Source organism: Camelus bactrianus, chromosome 28, assembly GCF_048773025.1.
Source record: "Camelus bactrianus isolate YW-2024 breed Bactrian camel chromosome 28, ASM4877302v1, whole genome shotgun sequence".
Taxonomy (NCBI): domain Eukaryota; kingdom Metazoa; phylum Chordata; class Mammalia; order Artiodactyla; family Camelidae; genus Camelus; species Camelus bactrianus.
Window position 1 is genome coordinate 14,595,638 of NC_133566.1, and position 15,106 is coordinate 14,610,743.

At 35.0% G+C, this 15,106-nt stretch overlaps 1 protein-coding gene across 4 annotated transcripts in view; it reads left to right on the forward strand.

The window, feature by feature from the left end:
- Window positions 1-15,106, forward strand: part of TSGA10 (testis specific 10) — a 61,262-nt gene that overhangs the window by 31,523 nt on the left and 14,633 nt on the right. For all 4 annotated transcript variants that reach the window (XM_045519645.2, XM_010959056.3, XM_010959057.3 and 1 more), the window contains 5 exons: window positions 1,987-2,141; window positions 6,010-6,065; window positions 7,194-7,362; window positions 9,889-9,999; window positions 12,968-13,153. In XM_045519645.2, the coding sequence (XP_045375601.1) occupies window positions 1,987-2,141; window positions 6,010-6,065; window positions 7,194-7,362; window positions 9,889-9,999; window positions 12,968-13,153 (677 nt within the window). The remainder of the gene's footprint in view (window positions 1-1,986; window positions 2,142-6,009; window positions 6,066-7,193; window positions 7,363-9,888; window positions 10,000-12,967; window positions 13,154-15,106) is intronic.

The window sequence follows — 15,106 nt, forward strand, 5'->3', positions numbered from 1 at the left end:
GATCTTTATGAAAATATGGTCATAACTTAATCCTGTAACTGTAAGTAAAATTTTGGTTAGGACTATAAAAGAGCCTATTTTAAAACTGAGTAAATATTTTTAAGGTTTGCTGTTACGCAGTTCAAAAATATCTGGCATAAGCATTAGGTGAATGGAGGTGCTTTTACTGAGATAGGAAATATTAAAAATATATAAAAGGGGAATATTGAGGAACTCATTTTTGGATGTTTTAAGTCCATGTGAAAATATAGGGTAAGCAGGTAAAGAGTTTATATTTCAGAAGAGAAATTTAAGCTAAAGATACACATTTGAGACACATCAGGATATAAATGATACTTTAAAACCATGGAATCACCCAGGGGAAATATAGAGAATGAGGATTCCAGGGGTGAGTAAGAAGGAGCCAAAGAAGTGGGAAGAAAACCCAGAAGTGAGTGTCATTTTTGGAGGCAAGAGAGCAAAATGTTCTAAAATGGAGGATATGATCAATTGTCAGATACTTTTGAGAAGCAAAACAAGATGAGGATGAAAAAATATTGATTGGATTTGGCACATTGGAGGTTTTGGTAACACTGACCAAAAAACCTTTGAATTATAGTGTTGGATGTGGAAGATGGAGTAGGAATGACTGGAAAGTATGGAAGTAGAGGCAGGAGAGGAGAGGTCTTAAGTTTGATTAAGAGTAGCCGAGGGCTGGGAGGGTATAGCTCAAGTGGCAAGAGCACGTGCCCAGCATGTAAGAGGCCCTGAGCTCAATCCCCAGTCCCCCGCTCCAAAAATAAATAAACAAACGTAATTACCGCCCCCCGCAAAGAAAATAGAAAATTTGAAAATAAAAGATTGAGGCCTTGTGGTGACAAGACAAAGAAAAAGCAGAAAAACAGGGTTGTAGCTTAAGTGGGATGTTGGGGTTGAGGATCTTTTTAAAACACTAGAGCTGTTTCAGAGTTCATTTTATGCCTATGGGAATGAACTCAGATATCATAATACCCACAACATGGTTTGGGCTTGCCTGGAAAAGGGACATGATATATTATATAGATCACCCTGTTGTCATATGGGATTACCTCTCAATGCTGCAGTGGATGGCCCTTGGTGAGAGGTCTAGTCACAAAGAGCTTCCTTTGTAGGGCTCCAGACCAGTGGTGCTCAAACTTCTTCACCTGGAGAGCTACTAAAGCCCACTGGAGCCAGACTCCTAGAAGTAGGATATGACCAGGGCTTTTGTATCTTTACCAGTTTCCTCAAGTGGTTCTTAAGCTTCGTTGTACATTAGAATAACTTGAAGGGTGCTTGTTAACTCTTAAATTGTTCTGCCCACTTAGAATTTCTAATTCAGTAGATCTTGAGTTGGACCTAAGAATTTGTATTTCTAACAAGTTCCCAGGTGACGTTGATAGTGCTGGTTGAGAAACCATAACCTGAAAACCACTATTCTGTACCACTCAGGCCTTCAACACTGACGTTGGCTTGCCAATCAAATCAGCCTTCCTGGGCTGATTTTTTTCTAGGAAATTTTATAACACTATTATAGAAAAATCAGAGTATTAGAAGATATTTGACTCGGAAGATGACTTAATTGCATATTTTATTAATCTCTGTTAGTTACCAACTTATATACAACAGTGATTCTAAACTAGAGGGAGGGGTAGAGGAGGAAAATGAACAGTCCACCTACTTCATCCACCCACCCTCTCCTCCTCCAACACATTTAAGTCTGCTTTAAGAACTTGTGGTATAGAGCTTTCCTTTGCTGTTCTAATTCTAATTCTGTGCTTTTATTTTTATAAGTTCTTTAGAAATTCATGATTCATCTTCATTTTTAATCACTAACAACAAAAGCCATTTTTTATGTGGGATACAGTATTTTATTTTTAGTCATTGAATATAATATCAGAGAACTTACTTTGAAAAGTACTTCAATCTGCTTAAGTCGGAAAAAAACTTATCTTGATTAAAACAATGCCTTTATGATTACACATTTAGATAATTTTACAAGACAAAGTATTGCCCAGCGGGAAGAAATCAGCATTCTTGGTGCAACCCTCAATGATCTGGCTAAAGAAAAGGAATGCCTGCAAGCATGTTTGGATAAAAAATCTGAGAATATTGCATCCCTTGGAGAGAGTTTGGCAATGAAAGTATGTTCTAAGTGTGGTTTAAAAGAAATATTTAAACTTGAATCTGAATAAAATAATAGGATTTTTTCAATTTTTTTCCCTAGAGAACCGAAACTTTAAAAAACTGATTTTGAAATATTTCAAGATAGTCTTAGGAAATATGTGTTCAAATTCACTAGCTAATATTTTTAAATAGATTTTTCTCATCAATTTGTGATTAACATTCACTAACAAAAAGTAATTCAAATATCAAAATGTAAAGCATAATAAAAAAAAGACAGTGAGACTGATTTCTTTTTAAAAGCACACCAGAACTTATATTTTCAGGTAGCTACCTTGGGAGGCAATATGTTTATTCCATTATAACTGCCTTTGTAATTGTATGCAGAACTAGGGGCACATTTTTACATCATCCTCAGCATTTGAGAGTAGATCGTAGGGAACTGGTGAATGAAGCTGAACGATAATCTCTGTCCTGCATTTTGTTGTTCAAACAGCAACAACAAAAAAAAGCATTTTCAAAAAGGCAGGGAAATACTGATCCCCGTTTCTAGCTCATAAACTGATTCTGAAGGCAATTCCTAAACTGTTTTCTACATATGTCTTAAGCAAAGGCAGCATCATTGGAATAAGTTCTTTCCCCTCTCTAAGGGAACTACTTCATTCATTTATCCAACCATCCATCCAACAAACATTTATTGACATGTACCAAGTATTGTGTTAGAAACGAGAATGAGTGGGCATGCCTTCCAAAGGCCTATGGTATAATTCAGAGAAAGATAAGTGAAAGATCCTGTTATGACAGAATGTGCTAAGTGTCATAATGACGAATGCACAATGTACGATTGGAGTTTGGCAGAAACATACCAGCAGCCTGAGGGTTGGAGTAGTGGAGGAGGAAGATTTAGAAAGCCTTCCAGGAAGTGATGCTGCCTGGACTGCCCTGAAAGAAGACTAGGAAAGCCAGAAAACGATTTAGAGAAAAGAGTGATCGAGGCAGTTAGACCACCTTTTAGAGAAGGGTGATCCAAACAGGTAGAGCAGCTTATATGAAAGCCCAGTGGCTTTCATAAGAGAATTTCATGAGATTTCTTGATAATTTAGTATGTCCAGAGAATGGAATGCAAAGAGGTGAATATAGGGGAAGGAAGGGAGGCAAAAGATGAGATGGAATAGATAAGCAACAAATCAAAATTACATGGGATGTTGAGTTTAGATTCTATCATCGTGGATATAGAGGATCATTGAAATAATATAAAGGAAATGTTACAACTAAATCTTTATTTTGAAACATTATCGTGGCACTTGTTAATCCATGTAAAAGATGCATTGTAGGGAAATGAGAATAGTGACAAGGACACTAGTTAGGAGCACTATGATATGGACTGTATTGGGATAGTTGGCAGCACCCGTGAGAGAAACAGACAGCTCTGTTAAGGAAGTAAGACTGGCAAGATGTACTATCTGACTTAGGAACCACATGAATAGTTCCTATGCATGAAGGAGGAAGCACAGGAAGCAGAACGAGCTGAAAGGAAGATTACTGACATGCCTTCCGGACATGTAGTTGAAATACTTTTAGGCTCTTGAATTTTAAGATTCGGAGAGAAAATTGAAGTTAATAGATTCAGGAATCATGAGCATAATTGAAGTTATCAAAGTACATGAGGTAGTAAATTTTGGTTTACTTGTTGAAAAGTCTGACTTACTACTTTATAGTTAATACCTTTTAATATTTTAAAAATTTTATGGTTTTTTTTGCAGGTGGGATTTTCGTTTTTATTATATTCCGACCACTTTTTGAATAGTTAAACATGATTTTTTTAAAGAACATTAACATTTAGAAACAAATTATTCATATCTTTCTGAATCTCATTTCCCTCTGTTATAGCTCATATTTCACATTTCTCTCATTCTGCTAACTGTACCAAAATTATCTTTTCCTTCACAAGGAATATTGAGTTGCAAGTCCATTTCAAAATTAAGAGCTTTGTATTGCATTGTGAATGTAAACACATCCATCCTACAAAGGGAAAAATAACTTTTAAAAACAGTGTTAAACATTCAGAAGAGGAAATGATCTCTACAATGATATTTCAGAACTGAATTTACAATACCTTTTAGTGAAAAGTAGTAATTTTATAGTTTGATCTGGACATTACAGAAATAAATTATTATGGAAAAGTCTACATTATAGTGAATAAGGTGCAATTTTTTTTCTGGTAATCATAGTTTGAAAAAATGTTCTACTACTTGCTACCAATTAAAAGAAAACTCAATAGCAAGATTATAGATTTTTGAGCCATATATGTGCAAAATTTTAAGTCTGTTTCTTTTTTTCTAAGTAGATTTATGACCATCCTGTCTAGATTGAATTTTTAACAACTTGAATTTATGTCTCTGATTAGACAAACATATTGAGGGACGAGGAATATCAAATTGATAATGATGGCATAAATTTCAACAGTTGGAGAAATGGTGCAATTAGGGTCATATTAAGAGAAAAATAGACTACGAGGTATATATTTTGGATTCTACTCAATTACTTTGTTGCCTTGGATACTTTACAATGTTCTTAGAGAATCTTACTTTCAAGATGGATTTCTATTGATAAAGGAAACTCCTTTTAGTCTTATGAGCCACATTTAAAGCTTAACCAAGTAATGACTGTCAGAAGCACTTTTCAGAATTTAATGTTAAATTATATTTCAAAATCTTGTGTAAATATTCCATTTTAGGCAGTATTTTCTCTTTTGAGCTTTTCCTCCATTGGCTTCTGCTTCTTAAAGGGATTTAACAGTTTTGCTAATGGATATTTTAACCAGACTTCAATATCCATTGTTGCCAGATGTGGAATCTGCACCATTCTACCAGAAACCCAAGCTAAAAATACCCTGGAGATGAGCACATGAATAAAGAAAGATAACACACACACACACACACACACACGCACACAACTGTCTCTGTTGAATAGGAAAAGCACTGGTTGGGAAATATAGGTTTACTTTTTCATCTTGTTACTTGGTTGCTAAGGATTTGAAAATTCAAAGGGCAAAGTGAAATCTAGTTATTTAGTGAAAATTAATTTCTTATTTTTTTAAGACTAATGTTTGTCCTAAGTATGTGTAGATTTGTAACTAGTTCAGAATCAGTGAGTTTTAAAAGGAGGAGGCATGGGAACAATATGGATGGAATTAAGATATTCATCTTCATTTCAGTCTTGACTGACTCCATTCACTCTGCTCCCTCACCACACCCTTGAAAAGGAAGAATATTCATAGTTTATTTTTTTATACCTTTGTTCTAGGCCTAATGCTTACCTCCTTATTAGCTCACACCTAAAATTAATAGTACAATTTAATAAGTAATTCCACTGGGGCAGCTTTTTGAAGATGATATTGATGACTAATATAAATATTATACTTGATCAAAGTTATTATTCTTAATAACTAAATTTAGCTTTTCGTGATTTGCTTTCCTGAGATGTGTAACATGAAGAAGTGAGGAAGTAAAACAGTCCTGTTCCCAGTATAGAACACTGCAAAGCCAAACCACTGGTTTTCTTCCAAAAACAGGGTGCTTATGTGTTCTTGTGCTGCTGGGTGACTGCACAAAACATCTTTTAAACAGTATTTGATATGATGATCTCATATCAATAATCCTAAGTATAGTATTTGCTTTAATAAGTATAATCTATTATTTGTATCCAGTACAGACACATTGATATATTAGGCTTTAGTTTTAAAGTGTAGCAAAAAAGAATAGAGCATAAATGTTTAAAACCAAATGGAAATCAAAAAAGGAGGGGAAATTCTTTTAGTTCATTCAGTTTTAACAGAAATAACAGTTTAAGATAATTTTTTATTTAATACTTATATTACTTTTCAAGGAAAAGACCATTTCAGGCATGAAGAATATCATTGCTGAGATGGAACAGGCATCAAGGTAAATCACTTATTCTACAAGAATTTGGGCACCTACTGGGGGCAAAGTATGGTAGGTACAAAGATAGTAAGAAGCAAGGGGCTTAATGTTATGTACAAGATGATAAATCTCTAATGTTGAAAGGAAGCCTAAGTCTGTGGAAATAAAGAGAGGCTATGGTGTTTGCCAAGCAAAGGAAAGAGAAGGGCATTCAAGGTGGAAGGAATAGCAAAGAGCCACAGAGAACCACAGACCATGTTCAGCAGCCTGTTGAATGACAAGTGGGCGAGTGTGTTGGAACCCAGAGCGTAAGGGGAGAAGTAAAGGGAGGAGAGTAAGCAGGCAGGAGGGGCCTGTGTTACAGACAGATGGGCCTCGATTTTACCCTTTGGGCAATGAGAAATCATTAAAGAATTCTGAGGTATTTATGTTAGAAGGATTACCCAGGCTGAAGAGGTGATGATAGATTGGGGTTGAGGTGTGAGGACAGGAGTGAGGCACTTTGAGGGAGAGAATCTAGGAAAATGCCAGGGTTCTGGCTAAGGAGGAATACTGGACATGATGAAACTATATGGGAAATTTTTCTTCCTCTGAATTTGAAGAGCCTTTGAGACCTTCTTGTAGGTATGTCCAGTAGACAGTTAAACATGAGTCTAGAGTGTAAGGGAGAGGCTGGGGCTGATGACTTCAGAGTCGTCTGGGGACAGATGTGGTTGAGAGTCATGGATGTGAATAGGATTTGTCTGAGAGAAGAGGTGGAGTGAGCAGAATCAGGAGGCTGAGGCTTAAGCCCTGAGAACCATTACTTTTTAAGAGGGCAGAGGAAGAGAAACCTGCAGAGGAGACTAAGCCAAAAAGGCCAGAGGTAGGATGAAGGCTTTCTTACACTTGAGAGTCAGAAGTTTTGAAGTAACTGAGCAGATCACTGACTGTTGTGTATATGTGGCATCCGTTTTCATAGTGAAATGTTGGCAACACAGAGAAACTCTAATGCACTGTCTTCGCAGCATTTATTCCTACAAATTTAAATGCTTTTAAAACTTCTTCAAATTTTTTCAGTGCCAACTGTCCATCTTCTGTCTTGTGATAATTTGTTACTCTGTTTCGGTAAAATGTCTCTTCTGATGTACTGTTTGATCTGTGGAATAGACAGTCGACTGAAGCCCTGATTATGTGTGAACAAGACATTTCCAGAATGCGTCGGCAACTGGATGAAACCAATGACGAGCTGGCCCAGATTGCCAGGGAAAGGGATATCTTGGCTCATGAGAATGACAGTCTCCAGGAACAGTTTTCTAAAGCTAAACAAGAAAACCAGGTATATTTGTTCCTAGAATCGTTTTCCCTAAGAAAAACAGACATTTCTTCTGAGGCATAGCCCTCATTTCATTTTGTTGAAAACCTCAGGCTTTAGAACCAGCCTTTTTTTTTTTTTAACCTTTATTACACAGAATATACTGCATAATTTGCTAAATGAAAATTTCAGACATATGGTGTTAAATATTAAAGAAAAGAGGGAATAGGGTTATAATTAATTTGTAATTAAACTTTAGGAAGTATTTCCTTAGTGAAGGAGAAATATTTGAATAAATCAACAAATGAGATAACCTTCAGAAACTTTTAAGAAAAGGGTTCATTTATTTGATGGACTATCACTCTGTTTGAATATGAGTATATGGACTGTGCCACATTATTTGGTCCTCTTTAGCACTATGATTCTTTTTCTTTTTAGGAAAATTTCTTTTATAATTGCTCCTTCTCTAAGCCAGTGTATTTCAGCTTCATCCACAGCCCTCATTTTCAGTACCACTATTTTATTTATTTATTTAAAAAAATTTTTTAATTGAAGTATAGTCAGTGTCACTATTTTAATTTTAATATTAAAAAATTCTGTCTGGAAACATTTTCCCCCCTTAAAATTCTTCAATTCAAGTCATTTCCCTCACTTTGCTATCACTCTCAATGTGTTTGCATCATAAAAGTCTGTATTTTTTAACTGTTAAATATTTTAAATTTACATACACAGATATAAAGATGCAAAGCTTTGTTAATTATTAAAAAGTTTCCTGTGCTGTTAATGTACTTTGTTCAAAAGTTAATGAATAGTAGGATTCTGGAACACAAAAGGGACATTACATCGACATGAAAGAAATCTGAATAAAATACGGACTTTAGTTAATAATGTAGCAGTATTGGCTCATTGATTGTGACAAATGTACCATGTAATTTGTAAGGTGTTAACAACAGAGGAAGCTGAGTGTAGGGTCCATGGATACTCTCTATACTATTTTCACAAATTTTCTGCAAGTCTAAAACTATTCTAAAATAAAGATTATTTTGTAAAAATTAATAGCAATAAAAACAAAAGATGTGAATTATAGGATCTACTTTTGTGTACTCTATTTATAGCTAGAGCAAAATAGGCTAATGGTAAATATAACTTACATTTATAAAAAATTAGATTAAAAACTCTCATCGTTACCATCCACAGTTAGCCACTGTTAATGTATTTTTTACTGACTTTCAATGTACTTAAAAAATTTTATATTATATTTCACATGAACTTTTTAATACAGCTGGCGTAAAACTATATACCACTTTATATCATGCTTTGTTCTACATGAGAAGGCAGCTTGTGAGTGTGAGTCCCCCTGCCTGGCTTGTGATCGTATCATTTAATTTCTATAAATCTCTTCATCGACTGGAAACACGGAGAGTAAATGAGAATATGTCTAGCAAGCACTTGCCAGAGTGTCTAGCATAATCACTCAATAAATGTTTTGTAGCTATTATTAGCTTACGATACCATCATACGTACCTCCTTGCTTTGTTACAACTTCATAAACATTTTTTATAATCAGAGGAAAATTAGTATTATAACAATTTACCAATGTTCAAGAGTATTTTTTCCTTTGTTTGGGTCATAGGTTCCAAGGGTTAGAAGGTGGGTCCCTGTGCACTGCAGGCTATTTAAGAACCCATAATAGAAACCTTAAAAGAATTTCTCCCTCAGTGTCACAACTTTAAACAAATTGAGTTGAGATGTTTTTAGTGTTTATCCTGATTTTTTTCACTAAATAAACATTTCATTTTCCTCTGTTATTAAAAATCATTCCAAACATTTCTCATGGATGCATAGCATTCTATGTGGTTTTACCGCTACATAGATACTATTATTTACTGCATCATTCACCTAAGTGAATAAATACTATCACTATAGCAAATAATGCCTTAATGCACATTCTTTTTCTTTCAGTTTTATAGATTTAATTTCAAATTGAATCAAGCGCTTATGAGATTTCTTTATCAAATTAAGATCTTTCTAAGTGAGCATTTTCAAATATAATGAATACCCCGTATCCATTTCCCACCTTTAACACAAAGCAACATACCTGTCTTTCCTGTTTTTATGAACATTTAAAAGTGTCTTTTGATACATAACTAGGCTGCAGATCACATATTTGCTTTTTGCAGATTTTCACTTACTCCAACGATATGTGGAAATGCCCATTCATTGCTATGACAGAAAAGCTTTAAGTCTTTGCTAATTTGATAGGCAAAATAGTATTTTATTAATTTAATTAGCATTTCTTTGATTACTACTAAATTTTAACTTTTTTCAAGTATTAATCGACTTTTGCTTCCTTTCTGCGAATTTAGTTTGGGTTCTTTGCCGATTTACTGTTTGGTCTTGTGTTTTCTCACTGTCTTTGTTTGAGTTTTATACATTAGGTACATTAGCTTTTATTTACTATGTTTATTGTAAATATTTAAAAATTTATTTATGGGGCTTTGACAGAGTAATTTTTAAGTTTTTCTAGTCAAACTTGTCTTTTTCTTATAGGCACTGTCTAAAAAATTGAATGATACTCATAATGAACTTAGTGACATAAAACAGAAGGTCCAAGATACTAATTTGGAAGTTAATAAACTGAAGAATATATTAAAGTCCGAAGTACGTATACTTATATATATTTTTTTCCCTTTGCTCATGATACCTAAGAATTTTCATTAAAGTTATTGATTGACTATACTCATAGCTGAATCAAGTGCATTTTTAAAATACATAGCATATTTTAGTGTTGATAATGATACGTTAACTATATATTCAGAATGTCACCAGTGTCTAGAAAAGTAACTCAAGTTTTAGTTTGCCATGAAACAATGTTTGGATGAAGGACAGGGGGCCAGAATCAACTTGAGCCCACTTACATTTGAAAATGGTAGTTTACAATTACAAACCTTTGACGAGAGAGGCTCCACCTGACTGTGTAGCAGGTAAGAACTGATCACTGTTGCGGGGCCATCTGTTTCTTAGGACCAGAGGGCAGGTGGCTCTCTTCTGCATTCTCTGTTAGTAACCATTTGACCAGGCGCATGTGTCAGACATCAGATGATTCCCACTAAATTTGGGTACATGTGTTCACAACCCTGGAATAAACAGACAGCTTGACCAAGGATGTTAGGTACGTCCATTTGCCAAAATATTATCGAAAATAATGTTGGATTAACTGCTGTAGTAGGTGTAGTGTTACCTACATAACAATCAAACCATTGATAGGAATTCCTCCACACAAACTGTTTTTCTTATTTTATATAACATATCATTTAATATCAGTTCACAAACATATCTTGAGCATTTCTTTATAGTGTGCATAAGACTGTTTTGGACTTTGAGAGAGAAGATATTCTAAGGAAACTCCAGAATTGCGATCTTGCTTTCGGGCAGCAAGGAGCCTTACATTGCCAAAGCAGATAATTTCCTACATTTCTTGAATTTAAGGTGCTAGCAAAGCAGTGTCATAAACTGACTGAAGCTTTGGAGTCAGATAGGTCTGACTCCTCTTCTCACTAATGACATGGGCTTCTATAGACTAGTCAGCCTCCCTCAGTCTCGGTGTCCCACCTGTAAGGGAAGAACACCCAAGTGAGTAAAACAGGCCTGCACAGTGAGCCCTTGAAGTCTGTCCTGGAATAGGGCAGAATATAAATAAATGAATATCTGAACAACATTGAACATAGTAAGCGTTCAGTCAATGTTAGACACTTCCCTTTTTCTCCCGACTCTGTCACATTTTCTAAAATGCCACCACTGGGGCTTTCAGATTCCGGAATTGTGTTTTCAGATATCACACATCAAACTTCTCTCAGCTTTTAGCATCCTAGGATGAGTTCCTTTATGAGATTCCCTTTCACAACATAGCAGGCACCCGCCTGAGAGAACGAACCATAGGTCCCGTTTGGTAGGGAGGTCCGTTAAGAACTGTTGAGTAGTTTATTCATTCACTCATTTGTTCAGTGTGCGGTATGCTGGGTGTTGAGATGCCAGAGATGAAAAACTGAGAGGAAACAGAGTGGAACCCTAGGCAGTGAGGACCACGTGAGCAAAGACGTAGGGGTTAGAATGTAGATTCTACAGAGAGTGTGGAGTGTAGAGGTGGCTGGTAACAGAGAGGTAAGAAGGACTCGTTTGAACTATATTTTCAGGAAGCTGTTATGACAGCATAAGCCCAGAAGTTATTTGAAGAGTTGCCTTTTAGAAAGATTGTTGTGGAACTGCTGGAAGAATAAATCAGAAGGGTAACAGAATCAGAAGGAGGAAGAGCAGTTAGGAGACACTATAAAATTCAGTTTAAGTATATTATACCATGTACCTCCTAAGTACATACTCTATGCACAACTGTTATCTTTAGTACAGTAATAGAAAACGCCCATCAGATTCCTACTGGCACATTTGGAATATCTGAATCTTAAAAGCCAGTAGAGTAGTTTTAATATGTTAACTTGTTAACCAACAGACGTGGCAAAGATCTTTTCATATTAGTACAACTAGACCACAAGATGGCAATATTAACTGAATTTCAACCAGTCTTCTACTTAATCATACCTGTGAGAACTTAAATATGATTTGAAAGCCTTAAAGGGTGAGACGTTGTTTATTGCAATTTGATCATTTATTTAGCCCAGTGTTTCTGAGAAGGAAATGTATTGTTTATTAACAAGAAGGAGAGAAAGAGATCTCATGCCTTTTAAGTTAATTACCAAAATTATAAATGGTTTTTTTAGAATGAGTTGGCCAAACCATTCTACTAAAATATATTTTTTAAAGTAGCTTCATAATTATTACTCAATATAGTATATAGTTTGTGGAGCTGATTGTTTTCCTCTAGAAATAAGACCCTATTTAGTCATGATACAACTTTTAAGGTTTTTAAAATGTGGTCCTATAGTGTATGCACAGTATATACATGAATGTGTATTTATGAATAGCGTTTATTGGCACAGGTTTGATATTTTACTTCTGAGCAATTTCATGCAAGGTATTAGAACAGAGAGCAAAAGTAAATCATAGAACAGTCCCTGATAGAGAAAATTAAGGTTGGGGTTATGAAGGAAAGACAGGAACCCGAGAGGAAATACACCAAACCAAAAGCATTATCAGAAGTTGACACTTACGCTGTGCAAGCAGTCAGAAGCTCTGTAGCCATAGTACAACTCACAAGAGTGGCCAGGAACAAGGGAATACACAGATACCAGAGGTCGGTCAAGGCAGAAGCTCAGAAACCAGACCAGCAAGTAGGCAGTAAGCAGATACGTGGGAAAAGGAGGCAATGAAGGGTTTTGTTTGAACAGAAGCCAATATAAGAACATGGTCATCGAGGTCTTGAAGATAAGACTAACTACTTAACTTTACTCGGTGAGTGAGCGTGATTCAGGAGCTGGGGCAGATCCTGGCCCCATTCCCTTTCGTTAATTACAGGATGACCAGTTTTCTAAACTGAGGGTATAGATGGGATTCCTTGAGGTTATGTTACAAATGGTCCTCGTGGCAAGTAAATTCCCAATGACCTGACAATGTTGAATCTGCATCACATGTTTGACATTTTACACTTTTAAACTAATGCCCAAAATTTGCTTTTTAGGAATCTGAGAACCGGCAAATGATGGACCAACTCCGAAAAGCCAATGAAGATGCTGAAAACTGGGAAAACAAGGCCCGTCAAGCAGAGGCAGATAACAATACCCTCAAATTAGAACTTATCACTGCTGAGGCCGAGGGTAACAGATTAAAAGAAAAAGTAGATTCCCTCACTAGAGAGCTCGAGCAGGTAAATTTGGGGAAATGTGCTTGTAGTATCTCCTGCATCATATTTAAGAGAGTTTTGTTTGCCTTTCCATAAATCAAGTATGTAAACAAACACTTAAGTTATTTAAATATACTGTGATTGTTAGCCGGTTAACAGTTCTCCACTCTGGTTCTCTAATCTCTTGCCTACCCTACAACTAGAATAATCTTTAGCATTTAAAAAAATTAGGAACTATTTCAAGCTTGCCAAAACAGTGCCCCCCAAAAAAGTAATATAAAAGATGCACATATACCCATCTCCCAGGTTGAAGGATGCTAACTAACATTTTACCGTATTTATAAAGAGTACATTTATTCTTTAAATAAAGTCTCTCTTTATTTAAAGAAATGAAACATTGCTGGTACAATTCCTCATCCTTTCCCCTCCTCCCTCCCTAATGGTTGGTGTGTAGAACTTTCATACCAGTTTATAAGTCTTTTGCATCTGTTTATACTTTTTCTACATACCTGTCACCCACAAATGATGTGTAACCTTTTGCGTGCTTTAAGATTTTTTAAGTGGTAATATACTGTAGATATTCATTTGCAATTTGCCTTTTTTGTTCTATATTATAATTTTGAAATATATCTATTTTAGCACATATAGTGTACATCTAAACAGTTGCATCTATAGTCATGAATAAAATATTTTATTTTTAAATTTCATTTCTGTACAGAAGGACATTTAACTGTCTTCACTTTTTCTATAGTAGAATGCTGTGGCAAACATCCTTTCACATTTCTCTGTGGGTATATATTCCTCCAGGTGTATGTATGCCCGAAAGTGGAATAACTGCATCCAGGACGTGCAGTTTTAACTCTCTAAGTGTTGTCAAATTGTTCTCTAAAGATTTATTCTTCCACAGAAAATCAAGGAGTTATCATTTTCTCAAATACTTATCAATATTTGGTGTTATCAGACTTTTAAATTTTTTCCATACTTTTTGTTTTGTGTTTCCTTGATTACAAGTGAAATTGAAGCTCTTTTCATGTGTCTTGGCCATTCAGGATTCCTCTTCTGTGAATTTTCTCTTGGTTTTTCTCTTAAATGAATTTTCATAAACTTTGCCCATTTTTCTATTGCATTGCTTATCTTTTTCATATGGATTTGTAGGAATTATCTGTCCTTGATAATAATCCTTTTAAATATATTAGTTATCTTCTTTTTGTCTGTGGCTTGTATTTCACTGTGCTTGCAATATGAACAGAAGTGTTAAATCTGATATTGTCAGGATTATTGTCAGCCTTTTTCTGTTTGTTCTATGCTCTTACTCTTCTTTAAGAATCCTTTAGTATCCCAAGACCAGAAAGATATTTTCTTATATTTTCACTTTAAAGTTCTAAATCCTAAAAGTATGTGAAAATTTGCCCTTCGTATTTAGATCTTTAATTCACTTTAACTTTGAAAATAATTCTTGTCTTTTTTTTTGTTGTTGTTGAGAAGTCTGTTTTCAAGCTAACTGTCATTATTTATAAGTCTGTCTTTTGTCATTGGTTCCTTTTAAAGTCTTCTCTTTCTCCTTGTTTGTGGTTTTCCTGTTATATGTCTAGGCATGGATTTATTTATTTATTTTTGGCTTTGGTTTTGTTGTGCCTCTTCAATCAGAGTATTGATGCCTTTTATTAGTTTCAGAAAATTCTCAGATGTAATATCTTTGAATATTGCTTTCTCCAAATTCACTCTACTGTCTCCTTCAACTTTTATAATATGCCCAAATGTTTATTAATCTTTTTATCATAGTTTCTGTATGTTTATTTCTCTTCTGTGATCTGTCTTCTAGCTCATTCTTTTCTCTTCAGCTGTGCTAGTCCGTACTTTGATGCAGTCTTTTTTTTTTTTTTTAATTTTCTTGACTACTTTTCCTTCTTTCCAGAAATTCTTTTTGATGTTTCTTCAAATCTGGCTTCTTTTTGAAAGTGTTATTCTTTTCTTTTC